General features: G+C 39.3%; 1 protein-coding gene across 1 annotated transcript; it reads right to left on the reverse strand.

The window, feature by feature from the left end:
- Nucleotides 1–221: 221 nt before the first annotated feature.
- LOC112588589 (uncharacterized) lies at nucleotides 222–5,300 on the reverse strand. The gene is made up of 10 exons (XM_025298976.1): nucleotides 4,844–5,300; nucleotides 4,391–4,607; nucleotides 4,095–4,262; nucleotides 2,522–3,951; nucleotides 2,284–2,442; nucleotides 1,997–2,170; nucleotides 1,629–1,835; nucleotides 1,085–1,430; nucleotides 749–868; nucleotides 222–515 (listed from the first exon to the last, which is right to left on the reverse strand). Exons 1-9 carry the CDS (start codon nucleotides 5,075–5,077, stop codon nucleotides 837–839), a joined length of 2,967 nt encoding a protein of 988 aa, XP_025154761.1. The 5' UTR covers nucleotides 5,078–5,300; the 3' UTR covers nucleotides 222–515; nucleotides 749–836.
- Nucleotides 5,301–24,975: the final 19,675 nt, after the last annotated feature.

Raw genomic sequence — 24,975 nt, forward strand, 5'->3', positions numbered from 1 at the left:
ATTACTTTTTGAAATAGCAATCCGTTTCCGCTTTTTATTCACAGAGTAAATGTTAACAATTATAATTACATTTATTTATCATGCAATGTTATAAACTTATCGAAATAGTTCATTGATTTGTAAGTTTTGATAATTTTTTTTATGTACAAATACTTTTTTCTTCTTTTCGTTTTCTTGAAATGTAAACTGTCTCATTCTCATTCGAATGTAATATTGGAATGTGTATGACAGGAGATGTGAGGCATGTGTTTTGCACGGGAATGAAAAAATGTATGAGTCCAAAACTTCATCTATTGTTTCATCAAAGACATGTTTGCTTGCAGCATGCTTAGAAAAACAATCCTCGATAAAACGTATCAGTTTAAAAAAGGTTGTGTTAGGATGAATCAGCCTTCCGTTTGATTTAAGGTCGACCAATTTCGAAAGCGAACTGTGATTGTTGGGATCTTGTATTAACGCTGCATGACAATTTACACATTCACCATAGCACCGCAAAACTTGTTTGCATACGTAGCCTAGAAAAATGTTAATCATAACAACATACTTAAACGATTGGTTTCATATAAACGAAGAATGTGAAATGTAGAAAATAAAACGCTTTGCACAACTATGTAAATAACATATAACACATGCTTTTCAAACTCCAGGCGTACAGCAACCGCATGCAAATAAGGACAGGACAGCTGAAAATTTAAAATAAGTGCAATTAAGTGTGCAAATATATTTTAAAGTATTATTAGGAACATACGATTTTACGTAACCGGATACCAAGTCATGGGCATAGTAAATGCCCAATATTATCGTACATGTAATCTTGAAGAATGTTTTATTATTTTTCACCGACTTGATCCAAAGATTCCAGCATCACCTGCTCAATGTCAATTATTAGTAGACAAGTAAAACAACACATGTGCAATTTTCATAATGGTAATCTAGAATGTTCATAATTCACATTTCTGTTTATGCATACAGTAGTGTGAAAGTTGTTTCTGAAGAATGCATTTCGTGTTGTTTTTTCTTTCAAGGACAAATTTAGGGGCGGAAAGAATAAAATCGGGAGATGTTATTTGTTAGTTTAGGATACCTGTTGCATAATAAATGATACAATCGACAACACTAGGAAGGGTGTAGTTATGGTCGTCTGCGAAAATATTTTGATCTTCGACGTATTCGCTGTTTAAAATCTCGTCCAACCTATTTCTTATTTTTTCACGGCTTTGTGTCATTTTTGATTCCGGTTTTCCGCTTATCTCTTTGAAGTCATTTACTATAATTAGTATCTTTTGCTCAGGTTCAGATACAGTACAATTTCCGTACTTCGGCGGCTTCAAAATACTATATATCGAAAGTAATTTGTATATGTGCAGAAAAGTCGAACAAGTCGGATGGTCATTACAACCCGCCGCTTGGCGGATGGTGCCGAAAAAGTTCTGAAAGAAACATATTTATTTATTTATTTTTCATCGCCGTGTTATATAATGATAAAAACCAAATATTTTATGAATATAACTTTGATTATGTTTTTTTTATTTAACTTTCATTATGCTTAATTTTTATATGGATCCAGCGGCCCTCATATAGTCATCAGGAGTTAAACAAAGTATTAAAATATTATTGAGCAACTTTACCTCCAAATTGTCCAAGTTCACTTTCCCAGTTAATAGATATTTGAAATCGTAGCGCGCCTCCAAATACTGACATAAATCCATCGTAGATTGGAGTGACAAACGAAGACCTCTTGCGGTCTCCTGAGTCAAAAACTCATGCTCGTTAATTTCCCCCATAATTTGAGCGGTCTCCCAGTCGTTCAGCCATTGTATTGAACTTCGCAGAACCTAATAATGAAAACGTCTCAAATTGTATAAAGAAGATAATAAAAACTGGAAGTAGGCAAAGGTCTTGAACAGAAACGTCTATGAATTCAAACTGTGGACGCTACTTATCAGTTAAATGACGAAACCGAGAACTACATTGGATGGTGTGATAGAACGTTTACCTGGAAATCGTAAGAATTAGAAGTAACTCCTTGATTCTGAACTTTCCGATTTAGAGCGTCGAACAAGTCGTTCATTCGCTTACAAAACTCAATAGTCGCTTCACAGCCTTTTAATTCTTGACACTTTTCAGATACGTATAACTGAAGCCCATTCGCCACTGAATTGCTGAATATCTGATAAAAAATAATAAAAAAATCTATACCACAAATAATATCATAATATATCATAATATATCATAATATGTCATAATAAATATTAAAAATTATTCGAATCGTATCATTTACACCTGTGTTGCGAGCCTAACACGCATTTTAGCTGTGCTATCTAATTCTACGTGTCTCAAAGTCAGCCGAGGACATGCTCGAGCGTTTCCTAATTGGTTACTGTCCAATTTGTGTAGAGTTTTAAAATATTCCCATTTGATCGGATCATTCCTTGCGTTCATCTACAACAAAATATATATGCAAAAGGAGACGTAGTAGTGAGAATTCTATCAATGCATCAATATAAATTCATATACATACTCGTAGTATTTTCTTGTTGTATAAACGATTTTTCACATTCTTGACAAGATGAGGAACGTCAGAGAATATAAACACGCGGCGATCATTATCCAAGGGATGGGTAAACCATATTCGAGTCTCATTGATCGTGCTTTTTATACCCAGATTTTTTCCCATCTTCGTATTTGTCGCAGCTCCATCGGAAACAATTCCATGCACTATGGCCCCAGATTCCTCCAACAGAACGATTGCTTTAACTGCTATTTTTGCTAGTTCGTCGCCCCTCACGGGATTTTTTGATGCAAAGACTGCCACTGGCTGCGTGTAGGTGTCTGCGAGTGGTTGAAACATTAACACAAGTCCGTGAGTCGCTTGATCCTCTATACTCGTCGCTTGAGGTCCTTCGTCACCAAAATCAACTAATCCAGAATAGGTGAGGGTTTTCGAGCATACAGAAATCGATTTTAGGAGATTGATTTCATCGAGCAACAAAACTCCGTGGCGTTGCATCGGTTTTTTGGAAGCAAAACTTTTTTTGAGCAGTTGTAAGAAATTGCTATCGAAGCCACATTTTGTGTTGATATTTGTAAAATAACTTCGAATAGTTCGGGTGCACGGTAATGGGATAACGTTGTTTTTACGTAAAAATTCGTAATATTCATGCGAACGTATGTTCATTAACATACAGAGCATTATCCATTCTTCTGAATATCGGTGACCTCTCTTATAGGTTTTTGCTGAAGTTATTATTTCCATCAACGTATTTTGCATTGTTTTTGGTATATTCAAGGAAACACATTTTTTCTCCAATGTTTCGTCCTGAATATTTGCCAGCTCGTTTTGTTTAGAGATAAACTGATCTTGCAATAAGGCGATTCGAATTTTTGATCGATTTTTCATTCGACGCGTTACGCTCAATTTTTTTCTCAAGGCATTTATTTTCTTAAGATCAATTGGATTTGTGGTTCCCACGACTCTTTTTACTTGATCACGCTTTTTAAAACGTGCCTTTTTTTGCAGCAACGTGTTTTTCAATATTGTGCAACGTTTGCACCTTTTCGTTTTGGTGGTTAATTCACAATCGGTATGATGCCAAACATTGCAAGAAGTTCGATACGCGATGTCTCGTTGAATAAGACATTCTTCAACTGGACCAACTCCTTGACAAACTGGCATGCTTTCGAATTTCGACAAAACGGCATGTAGCGACGTTACATCGTTCATATTTTGCAAGATCTTAATTTCTTGAATGTCGACCGATTTTCCAAAAATCTTGTAATCAATTGTGCCGTCTACGTCGTCGATTATGACACTTTTGTCTATAATAGGACCATCTGTGTCATTATTGGTCATCAACCGTACGTGTGAGAATATCAAATACCGTTTTGTTCCTCTGTACGACTCGGTGAAACTCCACGACTTTGGTATTGTGATTAACGAATCTTTGTACGCTAAAACATATAAAATATATATGTAATGATATTATTCGTATTATCAGACCCTAAATCTTATAATCCTGCAAACGTTCGTACCAATACTATATTTGTTCATTTTTATATATAATTAATGTAGATATAATAATAGCAACACTTACACGCCATGCTGATACTTTTCATGAGCTTTAGGTCAACCGAGTCCGATATTCTCTCACAATCAGTGAAACCATTTGTTTCTTTTTTGCTTTGCTGGCAATCAATTGCACTCAAATTCTCTGTATTGACATTCGTGCTTTCAGAGAGCAAAAACTCGTCAATGTCATCGGCTGTAACAGAGTGTATAATATAATAGCTATTACGAAAATAGCATCATGGAATGGCTGCATACAGTAGGAATCAATTGCTGGATTGCTATTTGAATTCGTGGAATACAATAAAGCATGATAATATTTACTTGTCACATCAACAGACTGTGGAATAGGCAATGTGATTTCGATGGATTTTGATAGTGTATAATGCACGTCTGAGTTAAGCGATCCATTACTCGCAGCATCTACACCCAACTTTTCTTCCTGCAAATCCTCGTCCTTGGAAACTAACGTAGTCGAGGAAAACTCATAGAAAATCGTGGGCACAGCAGATTTAGATAAACGAGTTCGTAGGTACTTAGCCTGAACAAATTACATAAAATCAACTTATACAAATTGGGTATCTGATTTTTAAAGTCTGGAAATCGAGATACACTGAGACTACTATATCTAGCTCTTAATTATCTTTTTTAAATTTCTTTAAACCTCAGGATAAGATTACTAGTCACATAAGTCTTGAATTATAGTGTCAATACATAGATATATTATTAAAATTTCTTTTGATGCGACAGAATATTTTTTTTCATAACTGAGCTTACCTCGGTTACCACGTTTCCTTGTGCATCGCGCATTACGAGCTCCCTTATTATACTTGCTTTATCAAAATGTTTTTCATATACGCATTGGTTGGGTTTCAGGTCCTTTATGCCAGGGATTGCAGATATCCATTTTTTACGCAATTCGTCGCATTTTGGCACTTTAAAAACTGAACACTTCACTGCGACACTTTTGCATCCAGTCTTGCATTTCGGCACGACACAATACTTTGTCATTGTTAATTCACTACGACTTTGTGCGCTTGTTACACTATATTTCGCTGGGTAAACCCAAGTTTGCAATGACCAAATTGCGATAACCTTCTATATAAATTATCATTAACTCCGCAATGACAGCCGCTCACGAAGTTAGCGCAGCGAGATAGCACTCTTAACTTACAGCGCTCCAAGTGGTGATAGTGTCAACTAAAAATGCCTTCACTAAGCGGGTCACCCCCTCCATAGGAGTTTCCCGACCTGTATTCAAGACCGTGTTTGGTACTTATGCAATGCTAGGGAGGTGGCTCTCAATAGATCTGGGTTCCAAGTCTGTAAATCCCCTGTGGTGCTCGCCTTATATATTTTTCCGTCGGATTTTTCACTTCGGGGGATATCGGGGGTTGTTGCTTCGCCGTCTAGCGGCGCGGCGGCGAGGCTTCTTATGACGTTGTGGGTGGCTCCTGTTCTCGTGTCGCTTGCGTCGGTATCGATCCGTTTGGTGGTGCTACTTGGTCACCACACTGTACGCTATTTACACTGGGGAGTTGGATAAAATCAATTCTTGTAAAATCATCCAATATGTTGATGATATCGCCTTATTCACTGATATCCCTCCAATATTTTCTGAAACTAGGAATATAGAAGAGGACTTAGTCGCCACTACCAAAATCTTGAGCGACCTTGGTTTGGGGTTTCCCTGACCAAAGTTTTATATTTTTAGAAAATATGTACGTCGCTCTCAGGGAGATGTCCAATTCATTAAAATCTGTTCAGTAGATATTCTTCATAGTGCGGCGGTGAAATTCTTGGGATTAAATTTCTTCTCAAATTTAAACTAAGATACCCGGATCTGACATATAGTCAATAGCTGTCAGAATCCTTTCAACGTCATTAGGTGTTTGAGAGGCACTTGGTGGGGAGCTGACCCGGAAATTCTCATTCGGATTTATCAAGATTTGATGTAAGATGGAATATACAGGTTGGCTCTTTCATGACTTGAGCATTGAACTCACGTCGAAACTAGAAGGGTAACAGTACAAAGCCTTGAGATTGGCACTTGGTATGAGACAATCCCTCCTGAAGAATGTAATTTTGGCAAAAGCTGGCGAACCTTCTTACTACCTGAGAATGGAATATCTAGGCAGGAAATATCTAAGCTCAGTAATTACTCAGGAAGGTCATCCTTTGAACGAACATTTGGGGAGCATTATAGATCTTAATGAAAAGTCCACTTTCGTCCCTCAGATTGGGGATCCTTCTCTTTTATCACATTTCAAGGTAGTTCTTCAGTATAGAACCCATCTGAGGGTAAACGAAGGCTCTTATATATTCAACTATGACTTCCAAGCTCTGACATTCCAACTAGATATTGACTTAGAGACGGGCTACGCTCTTCGAGATTCAAAGAATCCGAACCATAGCTTTGATGAGCTCTACAACGGGGAAACATTCGAAATCTTCCATATTTTCACAGATGGGTGAAATCCTCAAAAAAGGAATACACAAGGATAGGCATCTCTACTGCTAATGTAGAAATTTCTCGCTCTCTCAAGACTCCTGGATATCTGTCCATCTTTCTTGAATCTATGGTCATAACGGAAGCTCTAAATTAGTTTCTGACATGACTACCGCAGTTATAAGATTTTTACTGACTCTAAATCTGTTCTCAGTGCCTTGCTATCCATTGATTTGAAAGGTAAAAATAACCATCACGTTTTGTTTTTAGGAGGGGAATTTTTCAACTTTTACAAAAAAAGGCATTAAAATCGAACTCATCTAGACCTCTGCTCATGTAGGAATCCAAAGAAATGAAAATGCAGACCAACTTGCTAAGGTTGCATGTGATTCAGGTAGAATTTCTCTTTTTCCACTCTTCCTGGAGGAAGATCTCACCAATATCTGGAGCGAGGAATTGCGTAAGAATACTCGGAAATGGCTCCTTGAGATGGCTACTGGAAAGGGAGTTTATTACTTTAAACTACTACTCCAACGACTTCCGTCCTTGCTTTAATAAATTCCATTTCAACCGAAAAGCGGTTGTGTCAATTTGTTGACTGAAATCGGGACATGCTTCTCTCAGGGAAAGCTTTCACAGATTTAATATAGTCAACTCACCCAATTACGAACTTTGTAAATTTCCTGAAACGCCAAACCATATTTTCTGGCAATGTGATAGGTTTAAAGAACAGAGGAAAAAGCTTATTAGTAGTGCATTTACTTAATGCTTAATTTTGCTGTTTCCCGTAAGATCAATAATTGATTTAAATAATTCCGAGTTAATTAAAGCTTTAGCGTCTTTAATCAACAATATTAATATATCCTTTTAGTTTGTATGACATCCTGATTTGAGACGTTGTTCGCGCAAGATCGAATTTGCGATCGGCTCGCTTGGTCAGCGAACGCACGTAAGATAGGTGTGCTTTCAAGCTCGCTAGCTTAAACGCTCGTTAATATTTTGGGTCATAGTTCAGACCAGAGGTGATCACGGCTTGGCGAAACCGCCGTAAGAAGCGTGTGCCAAACATGTGCGCGTAAGCCTAGTGAGAACAATTAAATTTATACGCGCGACATAATATTCGAAACTATTAAATCAACTTTCGAGTCGTCTAGTGTTGCGCAGGGGTTAACGTTTGTGACTCGTATGTTGCCAACTTACGTTCAGGTTTCGTTACTTTTTTTATTAAATAATAAACGTTCAATTAATAAATTTTGATATTCTCAACAAATACATTAATAGTAATATTGATTCAATTTGTTATTAATCAACTTTTACAGTATAGCAGTCGATTTTAAATATAAATTGTTTTATATTCAATGTTTTTAGCATTGTTTTACTCTTCATATTTTGATGGAGACTTTATGCTAGAAGTTTTAACTTATTTCAATTTTCTTGTTGGTTTTTTGTTCAAATTCGACCTGAAGCTTAATAATAAATCTTAAATTACGAGAATTTGACTTTGAGAGACTGTCAGCTTGTACCACCAGGTACAAGTAACAATGCCTCTCTCTGTAGTCGCCGTGCGCTCGGGATAGCACTAGAGATGTCGCTTCCGAACGACATCTCTCAACGTTATCTGGGGAGGGGAGAGTGTCGTGAGCGTGGAGCGTCAGATAGCTCAGTGGTCTAGAGCAGTCGCCCGGCAAGCGAAAGACCCGGGTTCGATTCCCAGTCTATAGCGACTACCGCGCTCTCGATATTTTTCTCTCTTCGGAACGAAAATAAGATGCGGCGTCCCGTCGCTACCTAGTACGTCCTCCTTCTTTCATGGTGAATACCCATAAATAGCCATGAATCATCATGAAAGGAGGGCGTACTAGGTGGCGACGGGACGCCATGCTTTCGGGACCTGCATCTTATTTTCGTTCCGAAGAGAGAAAAATATCGAGAGCGCGGTAGTCGCTAGACCGGGAATCGAACCCGGGTCTTTCGCTTGCCGGGCAACTGCTTTAAACCACTGAGCTACCTGACGCTCCACGCTCACGACATTCTCCCCCCCCCTCTAGATAACGTTAAGAGATGTCGTTCAGAAGCGACGTAAAAGACTGTGGTATTGCAGATATCTGATTTAAGGAAGAATGAAGACGTCTGTCTTTACTTATTATCTAGAAATTCGGTTGTAGACCTTCACTACGGCCACTCTCATTCCAGTCCTTAAGCCTTAATACAAGGGGTTCTATTGTCTTGCTTCCGCATGTTTAGTTCCTACAAGAGCCGGACATTTAGTTGCTACTGGATCATATGAACTTTGCTAGCTATTACAGCTGAATGCTTCATATTCACTTGTCATATCCTAACTCTTATTGATTCATATATATGTGGGGTATGTGAGCGTCTTGTGTGAAAACAAAAGACACGCGAGTGCAGGACTCTGGATTCGAGAGTCCTGCGCTATTAGCCAATGCGAGCGGCGAATATGTGTGTGTGTGGGTTTGAGGCGCGCTAGTGAGCGAGCCTAACGGCAGAGACAGCAAAGACGGCAGAGACAGCAGAGACGGCAGAGACAGCTAAGACGGCAGAGACGAAAGAAGCGAAAAGCGTATGTGCGTAAGAGAGTTCTTGAGAGTAAGTCGATTAACGAATAAATTGTTACTCGTTGTTTGTTTGAGACAGGAGTTGTGATCTTTCTGTGAGTGTTGTGAGCTACGAGGTAGGGAAGAGAGACAGAACCCTACATATATTTATATATAACATAAATTTGCAACTGTTCCAACGGTACAGAGGATAAAAGAAGTAAATTGACAATTTGCGTATGGGTTTAAAGATAGGCGGAACTAGTATCTAAATTATCTATTTTAATTTACTTCAGCTAGTTGACTGTCGGTATAAATACCCTATCACATCTATTAGATTGTTCGGAAAGTTTGCTTCATCTTTCACGCGCTCTATGTTGCTATTAGTAAGAGTAAGGTCGCTCTAGACGATTTTACGTTTGTGAACGATCTTTCTCGGATCTGTGAGCTCGCTAAAAGAACTTTGCAAGCCTTTCTAAGTGCAAACATTTCGGCAGAAATCATGTGACAAGATGGAAAACAAGAAGGTCCACTTCGCTATGTGATGCTCTATTATTTTAAGTGTAGCTTCATGGCTTTGCAACTATGAATGAGATGTCCTCTGTGTATAGAGATGCCTGCGTCACCCACTTGACAGTTCGGAAATATTATCGAGACTTCGAAATTGGCCATCTGAAGAACCTGGAATTTTCAACTCGACTAGATATTTGGGTGCCATACGAAATGGTTGGACGATAGTTAATAGAACGTTTAAGCATTTGCAATATGTTGCTTCAACGGCTCCAAAAGAAATCTTTTTTAAAGAAAGTCATAACGAGTGATTAAAGCTAGATTTTATACAATGTTGTCAACAATGTTGTCTGTAACAAATAATGCATGAGTAAGCAGCGCGTCTGTTTAAAAGTCAAACCAGGTCTTCTCCCAAAGAAGGTTCTTTTGAGTATCTGCTGGGATTTTACAGGTATAATGTATTATAATTGTCTTTAGCTGAATGAGACTATCAATGCGACGAAGTACAGCCTGCAACGGACGAATTTAAGCTATTATCGCACAGAAGTGTCCTGAACTGGCCAACAGGTGTAAAGTTGTTTCTTATTGTGATAACGTCAAACGTGATATTCATCCGAAATAGGAGGTTACTGGACTTTTAATAAGACGTTCTTTCTCATCTTTCATATCTTCCCGATCTTGTTTTATCTGACTATTATCTATTTCTCTCTTTGAAAAATTTCTTTGACAAAAAGTTCAAGTCTTTAGAAGTCAAACTTCACCTCGATCGATTCTTTGCGTAAGAAATCTTTTTGGAGAGAATTATGTTGCTACTCGAAAGATGGGGCAAGGTCATTGAACAAAATAATACATATTTGTTTCAATAAAGTTACTCTAATAAAAGTAAAATATTATGTTCTAAATTTATATAGAAAATTTGAAACGAATTTTGCAAAAAACCTAATATTTAAAACGATATGGACAGTTCGCGCAAAAGTTAGCAATTTGTGTTCATGTTCGGAAGTGCTGTTTGCTTTAGACACTTTTGAGCACTTAATGAAGTGCTTTTAAAGAAGCGAATGTCACCACGAAGCTTGTAATCGAGTACATGCGTGACAGAGACCGAAAGATCCAGCAGCTTTCTTATTTATTGTTCGTTACAACTGAGCACTCTTGACTTCTACTGCCTGATTTTGATATTTAAAGGATATTTCGATCCTAATGTGGAAAGGAGGTTGAGCGACGCAGAGCCATCATTACATCGCCAAATTTACAATCCCGAGAGCCAAGATATACCTGCGAGGTATATCTTGTGTAGATCCACGACGGCGCATTTTTATAGTTCTCGCAGCCATTTAGTTTTTGCCACAATATCTCCCACCTGGGCTTAGGACTTTTGGTGCCAGAAAAACTTGCATAGGAAATAGCATAGATTAATAAACAGTTGTCGCAGAGATAGCAACGCGCAGTAGGTTGGATAAAGACCTCTGCTTCCTTTTCACGCATTATGATACATGAAAAGAGGGCGAATGAAGGACAAATGTCCCTTTAAAGTATGGAATAAATATATTTTAAAGGATAAAGAAATTAGATATACAAGGATCGTGACAAATTATCACGAGACAGTATTACTAGGATAAAGCAAGAGTATGTCTTCTGACTTCTTAGACGTATTCCATTTATACTTATTTGTTTATATTATTGTTAGTGTATTTGTCACATATGACCTATTATTATGTCCGTGGTAACGATGTGTCCAATAAAGAAGAGGAAAAAAGAAGAAAAAGGGAATAAAGATGAGTAAATGATGCAGTTCCATGCTATCTTTTGGATTCCAGCGTGTTTCTCCAACTGTCTTAGCAGATTTTGTGACATTCGAGCCATTGAAACATGCCTTCTATATCCCAGCATTAAAATGTCACTTGTTTCACTCTCTCTGATAGCGAAAAAATCAGCATTTCTTTGACTCCATATCTTACCGCGGACAAAATATATGGGCAGTTTCATGCCCATAAAGCATACGACCAGAGAGAACCCGTCAACCACTAGGTAGATCGACTGGATTAGGGACATTTAATCATCCCAGCCTTACCTAACCGACTCTCACCATAAAATAGTGGGGTTGGCACATAAGATGCAGTAGTGTCCTTGTTGCTTTATTCAACATAGTCTTGGCGAAAAAATGGGAGCTTTAACTGGTGTGGGAGAAACCTAAAATATAGGCTGGAACTTACAAAACATATACTTGTCTAACCTTTTTTCATCTTTATAGTGAGCAGAATTTGCTCTTAAAGTTTGATCATCAATTTCTGCAACATCCTATATAATAATACCAAGTACGATAGCACAGGTGTCTAAAGTGCTTCGAAAAGGTTTCTTTGCTCTAACAATTAGTAAATAACTGTAAAATTAAGATTATATTATAAAACCCCATTTATTGTATTCTTCCCTATTTCCCTATTTCCCTATTTCTTCTGATAATATCATCACGTTAATTTTTCGTCTTATTTTAATTATTATCCGCAGGTACGTAACTTTAACATTTTCTTATTTTTGACGTCACACATTCAACATGGCGGCGATGAGAATGTGGGGGCTTTAATTGAGGTGGGGGAAACCTAAATGGAGAAAACGTAGTTGATTGGGAGAGAGTACATGGTGGGGGGAGGGAAAGGTGGGGATGTAATGCTCTATATAATTCGAATAATCGCAATGAAAAGTCAATTTTTTGGCTACCTCCGGTACGAACAGAAATGGAAGCATTCAGGAAATTGCTAGGATTTATATGTGGACCGTGCACTGTGGATTTTATAGTGCAACTGCCAGTAGAAATTGCTCATTTAATATTAAGCTTTTTAGATAAGGAGTCGTTCTATTCCGCAGTGCACACATCTTCTCAGTGGTCTAAGATATGTCGTAATTATGATAGACGCAATTTTCATATGAAAATCATTAGTTATAGGAAATACGAGCCCTTCCTATGGAATGGCACTAATGTCTCGGCAGAAATGTTCTGGCTTTCGAAAAAAAAATCATACGTATTATACTCGAAGATGTCTCGCAAAGTTAGTAAATATTATGATAGAAAATATTCAACGACAACATCTAGACACTGTCGGTTACGTATATAATTAGGTCTGCGACATAACTATAAATAAATTGTAAGTAAATATATGTAACAGAATATAGTTGCAAATAAAATTGTGCTAAAATTAACCCCGACTTTTGTTTTTGGAATTAGTATGACATATAGCAACAGATGTAAGACCAACATATATTTGCGTTAATATAGCCTTATATGGGACTTTGCATATATTCTTTGAGATTTAAAAATATATACCAATGAGATATATGTAAGAGCTGAAGCTCTCAGTGAAATATTATACTAGATATACCCCACGTTAAAATGTTAATCAATATTCTCATTTTCTGGTCAATATATATTGGGTCTGGGAAAAAGTTCGTGACGTTCTTTTTAGTAAAATTCAACTGGTTTTCTTATAGTGTGAAAATAAATTTATTTAAACCAAATATGCTCCATTATTATCGACAATGTTTCGCCATTTTTCGGGTAGAGCCATAACTCCATCGGTGAAGAACTTCTGTGGTTTCTGGTTGAAAAACTGAATCAAGTGGTTTTCACAGGCTTCTTTTGAAACCAGTTTAATTCCATTGAGAGAGTTCTGCAGAGATCGGAACAAGTGATAGTTAGAGGGCGCTATGTCTGGACTATACGGAGGATGCATCAAAACTTCTCAACCAAGCTCTCGCAATTTTTGACGGGTTATCAAAGAAGTGTGTGGTCGGGCGTTGTCATGATGGAAGACAACACCTTTCCTATTATTCAATTCGGGCCGTTTTCTTTCAATTGCCTGGCGTAATTTCTCTAGTTGTCCACAGTAGAGTTCAAGAGAATCAATGGTCTGACCAACTGGAAGTAGCTCATGGTGGACAATTCCCTTCCAGTCCCACCACACACACAGCATCACCTTTCTCGGCGTCAATCCTGGCTTCGCGAACGCTTGTGACGGCTCACCATCCCTTATCTACGATCTTTGACGCTTTCGATTGTCGTACGTGATCCATTTTTCATCACCGGTTATGACACGTTTCAGAAATGGGTCGATTTCATTGCGTTTCAGCAGCGCATCGCAGATGTTAATTCGGTCTATCATGTTTTTCGTGCTCAACTCATGAGGAACCCATACATCGAGCTTTTTTTTGTAGCCAGCTTTGTGTAAATGGTTCAAAACAGTTTTGTGGTCAATGCCTAGCTCCATACCAATATCGAGAATGCTGATATGCTTATCTTGCTGGACTTTTTCAAGAATTTCATCAGCTTTTTCAGTGATTGGACGACCAGAGCGTGACTCATCTTTCACATAAAAATTACCAGAACGAAAGCGGGCAAACCATTTCCGCGCAGCAGATTTTGATAAAGTACCTTCACCGTACACAGCACAAATTTTTTCACAAGCCTGTGCAGCGTTCTTCCCTTTGTCGTAATAATATTGCAAAATATAGCGCAATTTTTCATTACTTTTCTCCATTTTCAAACGCAAACAACTTTCCAACCACTGCACCAATTTCGATGTTTATACACTCAAAGTAACGCTCGAAGTGTCACCTTTCCAACGAGTGTTTAGTAGTGTCGCTGCGATCTGTGTTTCCTGAGTTATTTGCAATTGACGCCATCTATCGGGAAAAACGCCACGAACTTTTTCCCAGACCTAATAATCAATATCACTCGAAATTCTTTTCATTTAATTGATGTTTGGAACATTTATTTATTTTTAAATGACAATCATTTCTATTCGTATTAATTTTCTCCTTAGCCACTCTACTTTCATAGCATCAAGCTTATTGTAACGACGCAGTAGAACAGAAAATGGTAAATAGGGTAGGTTAGAAACAAGAGCAGGCAGTTGAACCATCGACGAATTGCTGTTTTGAAGGAGACGGCATGAAGATGTCGTCGAAGCAAGACACTAGGCGTAAAAAGAAATAGCAGGAAACAGATCTGAAACAAACTTGAGTCGAAGGCTCCTTAAGACTTGCTAATTACTGCTCTAATGATAGACGAGGACCGTAAGTTAAGAAGGTTCCCCAAACGCGTTGTTGCGCTGAAATATCTTGTGGCCTTCTTATTCTAATTCACAGGAGCTCCACGATGATGACTTGAACTCACGAGATGTCCACTTACGAGAAAATCTGTAAGATAGTTTTATTGCGACGAGAAAAGAAACCTCGGCTATCTATTTATGCATACCTTTGCTACGGCAGTGTATTATATAGAAGAAGAATCGTGGAATCACGACACTCAATTTGTTGCTATATATATATAACAGATAAGTAAAAAAAATTGATACATATCGTGTTCAATCACTTTTTTAACCTTTCTTAGTTTTTTTACCTTTTTTAGTTTTGTAGTACTTTTTAAGTATTAAAGTAATTAAAGTAATTTATTGCCTTTTAAATATTAAGAATAGCAAAGCATATGTTTAAATAGTATATCAGACTGGCAAAAAAGTCATGTCGCTTTTTCTATGTAAATAAAAAGCGATTTTTTTATACAAAGCAAAAACTTTATTCTGTAATACATTGTTCGTCTAATTCTGACTTTTTACCATCTAGTGTGCTATTTGGTAACTTCATGATTCCGGCCTCACAAAACTTCTCCTTATCGACGGAGAACTAAACCAAGTACCGTTTGATAGTCTTATCAGAATCGAATTTCTTTCCCTTCAATGGTAATCTGATGAAAGTTAGGCAACTATGGTGGTGTGTAGTAACACATCTTACCCATCTGCAACAATTTCTAACGAGTGACCAACGATGTATGTGGTCTGGCGTTCAAAGACAACACCTTTACGATTTACTAGTTCTGGGCACTTTTGCTTGATTGCTTCGTATAATTTGTCCAATTGACAACACTACAATTCCGAATCAATCGTTTGATTTAACGTTTAAGCAGTCCAAAAAACACAATACCTTTGTAATCCTATCAAACAGATCCAGCAAAATCTTCCTTTGGTGAATGTCTGCTTTAGAAGTAGTTTGTGGCGGCACATCATGTTTAGTTCATAATTTTTTTCATTCCATATTGTCATAAACAATTCATTTTTCATTGCCAGTTAATATTCGTTAAAAAAATGGATCATTTTGCTCACATTTCAGAAGAGAATTGCTGATATTGATACGTTTGTTGAGATGAATTTCTTTGAGCTCATGTGAAACCCAAATATGGAGTTTGTTGACATATACAAGTTACTTTAAATGGTTTTCAATGCTCGCATGTGATATGTTTAACTTCTCAACGATCTCTCGTGTCGTACAATGACGATTGGATTCAAGCAATGCTTTTATTTTGTCACCATTGACCTCAATTGGTCGTCCTAACTATAGTGCATTTTTCATAGAAAAATCTTCTGAACGAAAACGAACAAACCAATGCTAATTAACGAAAAACCAACTGGTATTCTGTTAAGAATTTCCCAGCATACACAGCACATAATTTTTGACGGGCTTGCACAGCTTTCTTTCTTTTTTTGGAAATAAAAAAATAAAATATAGAATAGGAAATGTTAGTTTTGATTTTCCATTTTTAACTTAATGCTAAACAAAAAATTCGTTACCCAATAACGTACACTTTTTTAAAAAAAAGCTTGAAATGTCAGTAGTCAAGTGATATAAAGGTTATAGAATTGAGAGTGAAATTAGTTGCATTTAATGACAAGTAGTCATCTATCCGTGAAAAACGACATGACTCAATTGTTAACCTGACATACTGAGTTATCTGACAAGGATATGGCAAGACATGTAAAATCGATAATTGAATGAATCATATTTTATTCGAATGGGGGGGTCGAGTACATAAAAACTCTAAAAGGATTTGCGTGCATAGGCCTTCGTTTGCGAGAAATTTGCAATTAAAAAAATAACTACACGTTAAATGTAGTAACTTGGAATCAATAAGCGTGAAGCACAATAGCCGCGGAGGCTAAGACACACGCTAGTATCTTGTCGTCTACGTCCAAGGAGTGGTTCGAGTCTTCGCAGTGGTAATTATTTTTTTATAATATTATGTATTACTATATTTTATAATATTTCTATAATATTTTTAATATTTTTATTATTTTTTATAGGACAAAAATATAATGCCCATATACAGGGTGTCCCATTTAACCTGACGTAATATCTGGAAAACTACATGTCGGATCAAAAAAAGTGGGTAATAAAATTTGTTCATCTCGAAGGGGGACATCCAATAATATCAAACTCGACCTCCCACCCCACTTCCGGGGGTGGGGGTGGCGGGCAACTTTGAAATCTTAAGTGGGAACCCACATTTTTATTGTAGATTCGGATTCTACGCCACAAAATACGTAAGTTTCGTTCGAAACTTTTTTTTTTATTCGTGATAGATGGCACTGTAATCGCAAAAAATTAGATTTTCTGCAATTCTCCAGAAATGACCATTGGATTTAAAAATAAAAAAATAAAAAAAATGTTCAATATTTTTAACAATATTTTTAAAAAACATAATAACAGTTATTCCCCCTATCCCCTCGGGGTAGAGTGGGTGGTAACGTTCAAATCTCAAATGAGAAGAGAAGAGAATGATAGTGGCATGGAACACTCTTCAAAAATTGATTAAGCACCTCTCCTGATTAGAAAGGTAAGTGTCTAATAATGGTCGTCTCTTAAGTTCTATGGGCGCGGACGATGGAGAGATGCCACTAACAAATTAATTATGCAAAATCACTCCGATGGTGAGAGGCGAGGGGTCTCACCTAAAATAAGCACCCCGAAGGGAACAGAAAGCTACTACGTTCTCGTCGTTGTTCCTGGGTAACGCTAAAAGTAGTTTCTCTGAAAAATTCAACGCTATCTATCACGAATGAAAAAAATTGTTTCCATAAAAACTTCACGTAAAATCTAATTCTGCAATAAAAAATGTGGGTTCTCATTTGAGATTTGAACGTTACCACCCACCCTACCCCAAGGAGGTGGGGGGAATAACTGTTATCATGTTTTTTAAAAATATTTTAAAAATATTGAACAGGTATTTTTTTATTTTTCAATCCAATGATCATTTCTGGAGAATTGCAGAAAATCTAATTTTTTGCGATTACAGCGCCATCTATTACGAATAAAAAAAAAGTTTCGGACGAAACTTACATATTTTGTGGCGTAGAATCCGAATCTGTAATAAAAAATGGGGGTTCCCATTTAAGATTTCAAAGTTGCCCCCCACCCCCACCCCCCGGGAGTGAGGTGGGAGGTCGAGTTTGATATCATTGGATGTCCCCCTTCGAGACGAACAAATTTCATTACTTATTTTTTTTATCCGACATGTAGTTTTCCAGATATTACGATTTGTCAGGTTAAATGAGATACCCTGTATAGCATGCAATTCGTACGATCCTTCAAGAATCGTAATTTCTTCGTCGTTAGCACCATAATAAAATTTATTATTTGACGAATTTATGTTTGGTATCGTATTGTATGCTTCGAAATCCGTTAAACCGAGCTCGTAATCACCATTGATCAAATCTATAGCGGGAAAGTAGCTTACCGTAAGGATGCTACTATTGTCAGTCAACGTAAGCGTTAGTGACATGTTCGCAAACTGTTAAACGAATATTGACTGCTGTTAGTGGAATGTCATCATTTAAATCCATATCGATCCTCTACTGTTTGGAGAAACTGTAAGCAATTGTCCGTAAATACTCTGGCTGTAATGTTGATAAGACGTGCGATTGTACACAATTTTCACTACATCCGTCTCAAGATATCGAATCAATTACTTGGGTGGTCGAAGATTACCAAAACCATCAAAATATACTACGCGATTTCCCCTTTTCGCATCCGTCACTCAGTGAGTACCTAGCCCCTCTATGTTGTCTAAATTTATAATACCACTCTCGTTTTGACATACTTCATTTATCGGTAAGGCGTCACGCATGTGTTACGTCCTGCTGACTCAGCGGACCCTAGGCTTTTTTATAAATAAGGGAAATCGAATTTATTATTACTTATCATATGGCCGAATGCGCTCAGGCATGATACTACACGACGATATCTCTGGAATTTTCGATACCCCGAAAATACTAACAATCTTGAACCAACTCCTATCCTGTTTCCCACGCACTTAATCATTGATAACAGTACCACGACAACGTTCTTAGAAATATCGATATTTACTTCTTAAGAGCTGCCACGTTTTTTTTATTTACAAAAGACTTTCGAAATCCTCTTATTGCCACATGCATCTTATCTCCTATAAAATAAACTTCTGGAACATTTCCCCCAAAACCCCACTCTCTCAACCGAGCTGACTTTTTGAGAAAAGTCAAAAGCCTCACTCACTTCTCGCCGATCCAGCACTCAGGACAGACGCTTCTCTCCAGCACCCCTTCAGGGTTTCTTAACACTCAAGCCAACTTGTGGCTTAGACCGACCAGTATTCTTCACTTGTTAATTATTCGGTGCAACGATCTTGTGCCTTCTTGGGCCATTGAGAGCGATCCTGCCGAAACCAGCTGCCTGTCCTTGGCGCAAAACTTGAGGCATCTATCCTCACAGAGACGCAGCAACCACACTTTTCATTGTCTACTAAGATCAGAGAAGTCCAGCAGTAAGTTATTTATATTTTCTTTTACCTGAGTGACCTCTTTCGTTTCATTTTTTTATCTTTTCTTCTCTCTCTTTTCTTTTCCTTTCGTTTTACTTCCGTTTTCTATCCCCCTTGGCATTCCTCCTTAATTGTTAAATCAGACTCCAGTGGCTAATCTTTTCGATCACAGTCGGACATAACGAACACGGAATTTTGCTCAGACCGCGATTGTTTATACATCTATGTATACGTACACTTTATAAAAGCTTGTAAATTTTATTTCATTGTGAACATCCGTCTAATTACTAATAAAACAAGTTGTTTGTAATTGTAAGCCAATCACGGTTTCCAAATAATTATTCTCAACCAAAAAATTCTCCCTTCCCTCAACCGTCGCTCACGGTCCTATCCCAGGTAAAAGGATTCAGTTCCTTGACCTAAATAAAGGATCACCGACGTATGTCCGCGCCAGATAAAGGAGTCATTCCGATTCTTGATCTGCACCGCAGACTTGCGAGTACGTCGGAGCTTGCGAAAGCAAACGTCAAGTTGCATTCCTCCTCCAGCACGTAACACATGAAAACACCTCGAAAGAAAGATATACGCATATGCTTCGCTAGTCTTTCCAACTATACGTTAGTCATTGCATCCATGGATAATTTTAGCTTCTCTTTGACATTTTTTTCCCTGCTGCGCCTCGCTCACGCTTGTATGGGACAAAATAAATTCCGCGACCTTCCATAGCGCGATGATGACGTTTTAATTCTTCCAGTTGGTGTTGCGCGGCTTTACTATCATTCACTGCTTTTGTGACACCCGCCGCTTCACCGACTAGTGAACCGGGAACTCCCAATAATGGTAGAACTGGTAAAATACTACCCCGTTTTGCTATTGGAAGTGCTCGTTTTCGGATTGCTTTCTTGAACGACTTCTTTTTCTTCAAACCCATGCTGATTTTCGTTTTGGTTTTCATGATAGCCCAAATGGCTGCAGCAGCAGCTCTCTCGCCTAGAATTGACTCTTTCGAAGTTATGCGTTTCCGCGCTTTCACAACGAGAATCTCATCCGCTATGTGCCGATCAGCGAGATTGTTACTACGCGAGTAGGCTATATCATGCTCACGAAACGCCGCGTCCAATGAATTAATGCCTTAATCGCCTCTGGCCAATCGTTTTACCAAGCGAGTTCCAGGACCACAAAATTGATATCTGGGAATGTGTAGTTCGATAGGAAGCGCATTTATCGCACGATTCAACAGAGCACTGTCAACTTTGACTTTTGTTGACGACATTTACTACAGTACATGATCAGCCGTGTTGGACCGTATGCGTTCGCTGCCACGGACGATTGTAATGTTCCAAACATCGACGATACTGCTGAACCTCTGGATCGTCTCTTATATGTTCAGGGAGTCTGTCCCACAAATCGCCAATATACTTTGCAAATTCGCGTAATAGAACAATCTTTGGTATGTATTTCAATTGTTCGGAGGTTACCTTTCGAATATCATGAGTATCTGTCAGAAGGAGCAACATTTTCTAAACTGGGTGTTTCCAAGATCAACGCTCTTATATATTGCGACGCGACTTTCGCTCGCCGTCGGAAAACGGCCGTCGGTCCACGCGCCTCGGTCGTCCGCACTCGCACCAAAGAGTTGGGCGCCAGGTGCAGCTACACCGTTCACCAACACGAGACGGTACACCACCCAAGGCCGAGACACGCGAATCCGACGGGACCGGTAGCTCCGCGGTATTTTACAGTCGATAGACGGGAGGGTTCGATCGGGAGTCCGGGATTTTATCGGGAAAGAAATTGCAAAAATGTGGTATGCTATTCAATACTGCGATTTATTCGGTATCGGTATTCACCACGCTCCGGAATCCCGCGCGCTGGTACAATTACTCGCCGCGTTATTTCCGCGGGATCGGTACTGCTTGCGCTCACAATCAATTGACGGGGCGAGACACCGAAACGTTAAAGCAGGTAGACGGTCTTACATGTACGGGAACCTCCCGGCGGCGTGGCCCTGGTCGGTCGTCTCTGCGCTCGTCGCTCGGTCCCTCGGGCGTTCTGGGATTTCGTTCTCTTGTCCGGTAGCGCACTGCACTCCGTGCCTCCTCTGGCGTTTGCTCGCGGTATATACTTCTCTTTCGCCGGCACTATCCTTGCTCGTCGTTCCTCGGTAACGGACGGTACACACGAATTTTGTTCTGTCCGAGAGGGCGGAACACGAATCAAAACCTTCTCAACAGAGCGATATCGAATCTCAAAACCGTCTAGAGCGACAACGCAAATCTTATCGACTTAGCGCCAAGACGATTTTCTCCTCGAGAGCGAACAGCAGAAATCGGCTTCGGTTTAGCGTGGAAAACGGAAGCTGAGGATCTTCTCTACGCGAGGCCAAAATCGAATCTAATCTTCTTTCTCGAGACGAGAAACGAATCTTCTTCTTCTTCCAACGGCAAAAATTCTTTCTTTTCCTCCGTTTTTTTGCGTGGGGTTCTCCTCTCTCCGTTCCTCGCCTTCTCCAGCGGTACCGCAATCCGTCCGCGGATCATTGTTGTTACTCCGCGGAACGGAAGCTTTGTCTCTCTCTCTCTCCATATCTCTGTCTCTCGCTCGCTCCCTCTCTCTTTCTCTCTCTCGCGGCATCCCGCGAGCATGTCTCTCGGTCTGTCTAGCCGTTGTTTTTCGGTTAGCAGTCCATGCGTCGAGAACGTGCTGGACGGTATCCCGCCTCGCTTCTCCCGTCTCCTTCAGCGTGGTCTGACAACAAACACGACAACCGGTAATCTCGATCGGCGACACGACATATATTTTTCTAATAAAAACGATAATCGAGAGCGATCACCTGATTTACACGTGCCTGGCGACGAGCGGAGTCCTGTAAATTCCTCCTGCTCCTCCTGTTCTGCTGGTCGGCTCGGGAGGTCCAGGGGCACAAAATTGCGGGACGCGAGACCATCGCACCTGCGCGCTCTTAACTCTAACTTCTAATTAATACGGGGGGGGCAATGCGGCTACTCCCCCCTGCAATCCTCGCGCGATGTACTGTTCGCCCCCCCCCCCGCACCCTCGCCTAAGGGTCGAAGGTTCGGCCTGGCACGGGCGCCTTCCCGGCTGCCACGTCACAATATAGTTCAATCGTAACGATCCGTTAATGAAATCAATTTTGCAACTTACAGGGGAAATATGTGGTTCATGAAGCAACCGACGTCGGTACGTGTGACAAATTTCGACAATAGAACGCAATCAATGCTTGAGCAAGAGGCGTGCAGCATGGAAACATGCTTCCGAACACCATACGCGGCATAATATGCGGTCCCTCGAATTGCGGCAAGACAAACGTTCTCATCAGCTTGTTGAAAAGTCCGCACGGTCTACGTTTCGAGAATTTGTACATGTACTCGAAATCGTTGCAACAACCTAAATATCGATACTTGGAAAATCTCCTGACACTGATAGCTGAAATTGGATACTTTACATTCTCCAATAACGGCGATATGATTCCAACGACCGAAGCGCTAAAAAATTCCATTTTTATCTTTGATGACGTGGCAAGTGACAAGTAAGATACGATTTTGCCATGGGTCGTCATTCGAACGTTGATTGTTTCTATCTTTGTCAGACGTACGCAAAAATACCCAAGCATCTTATCCGGGACAAGCAAATCTTCTGATTCTCTTTAAACGGAATGGTATCAACTTGAAACATGTATACAACGATCATGTAAACACTGACATGTCATATGAGGATTTCAGTGCATTGTGTTGCAAATGTTGGAAGCATAAATATGGTTTCACAGTGATTGATAAGGACAGCTCAATGACCAACGGACGATACAGGAAAGGATTTAACGACTTTGCCGTGCTGTGAGATGCACAATCGTCATTGTAACCTCAACATGGTAACATCTTCAACGTCCACGAGACAAACATATCAATAATGAATAGTAGATTGAAGATCCAGAATGGTGCAAAGGTAGTGAAAGATATTGCGAAAACAAGCGAAATGATCCACAAGAAGTATTGCACTTTGAAAACCGGTAGAATGATGGAAAATGCCTCATTGGAGAGATACTTTAAACCTATTATTGAACCTCTCAAGCAAATCGCGGGAAGCAACGCTAATGTGGAAAGTAACGTTGATGTTAAAACTAAGACACCATCGATGAGTTCAAGCGTCGAAACAAAGAGTGTAATATTAAAACCCGAAAAAGAGATAAAGCGTAAGGCAAAAGTTTCACTAGTCGCATTGACTCTACCGAAACGGAAACTATTAAACGATCTTCCGATAGTTCTTACATCGACGGGAGCTCTATAATATGAGGAACTACATGGAACGTTACATGAACCTTCACCGATTGACAATCTACCCATTGATAATGATGATGAGAATGTTTTCGAAACCCCCGATGAACCGTTAGTGACATCCGTTAGATATCAGTTGCGAACGTTCAAAAGACAACAAACTTTACATGATCATTTTGGTCCGTTGGGTCAAAAATATATGGGAGCTGTGCTAAGTAGTGAAAAAGATAACACCATAGATTATGTTTACGGCGTACGTCTTAGTAACGTTGGAGCGATGCTCAGTGATAAACGTATCGATGTGGACAGAAACGATAATATAATCATAGGTGAAACAGGATACATTGGAATACCAGGTTTTTATGAGCTAATATTCAAAAGAATCCCCGACGATGCCGTGTACACCGAAACTGATACGTAAAAATACAAAAATATACCATTGGCGACGAATACTCACAGACGCGGGTACCTTCCGCAAAATCCTATACTCGGTAACAAGGGACACAAATATAAACATGTAATCGTTCCCCTAGTATTACGCATGTCAGGCGTTGAAAGAAGGAGGGCGTACTAGGTGGCGACGGAACGCCGTGCGTTCGGGACCTGCATCTTATTTTCGTTCCGGAAAGAGAAAAATATCGAGAGCGCGGTAGTCGCTAAACCGGGAATCGAATCCGGATCTTTCTCTTGCCGAGCGACTGCTATAACCACTGAGCTACCTGACGCTCCACGCTCACGACACTTTCTTCTCTCTAGATAACATTAAGAGATGTCGTTCAGAAGCGACATCTCTAGTGCTATCCCGAGCGTACGGCGACTACAGAGAGAGGTACTGTTACTTGTACCTAGTGGTTCAAGCTGGTGGTCTCTCAAAGTCAAAGGTTGCTATCCTTTAAGACCTGCTGTCCATGTATGCCCGCCTCCACCGTTGCCCCTCCTTATCCGGTGCAAATCATAGAAATAAGCCCTGGGATCGACGCCATATTTTGGCTGCCCCTGGGCGCTTGGACACGTTTTTGCAACGCGCCGAAGGGGGATCCATCATGAAAGAAGGAGAGCGTACGTGGCGATTAATTTGTATAATATATTTCCCAGGCGGAACTCTTTCAGTATGGATCGCGAAAACATAGAGCATGAAGAAGTAGAAAACGACGAAGTAGAAAACGAAGAAGACATAAATCATATATTTACAGACGATAGTAATTATGATAGTGACAATAGTGATCAATTAGTGAGTGAAAAAGTGAAGAAATTGGAAGTTCCAAAAATTAATACTTTGAATGGTCAAACAAAAGTGTGTTGCATTTATTTTTCATATAATACTGGAGGCCGTCTACGATTCTGCACATCATGTTTTCTTAGCGACATACGCGATACAGTGACAGAAATATTTGCAGTGCGAGAATACATCACTGAAAGACACGATGCGATTGATGGTGTATTTTGTTCAAACTGTAGAAACCCCGTTTACCAAATAACACCATGCA

Source organism: Harpegnathos saltator, unplaced genomic scaffold (genome assembly GCF_003227715.2).
Source record: "Harpegnathos saltator strain DR-91 unplaced genomic scaffold, Hsal_v8.6 scaffold25, whole genome shotgun sequence".
NCBI classification, from domain to species: Eukaryota; Metazoa; Arthropoda; class Insecta; order Hymenoptera; family Formicidae; genus Harpegnathos; species Harpegnathos saltator.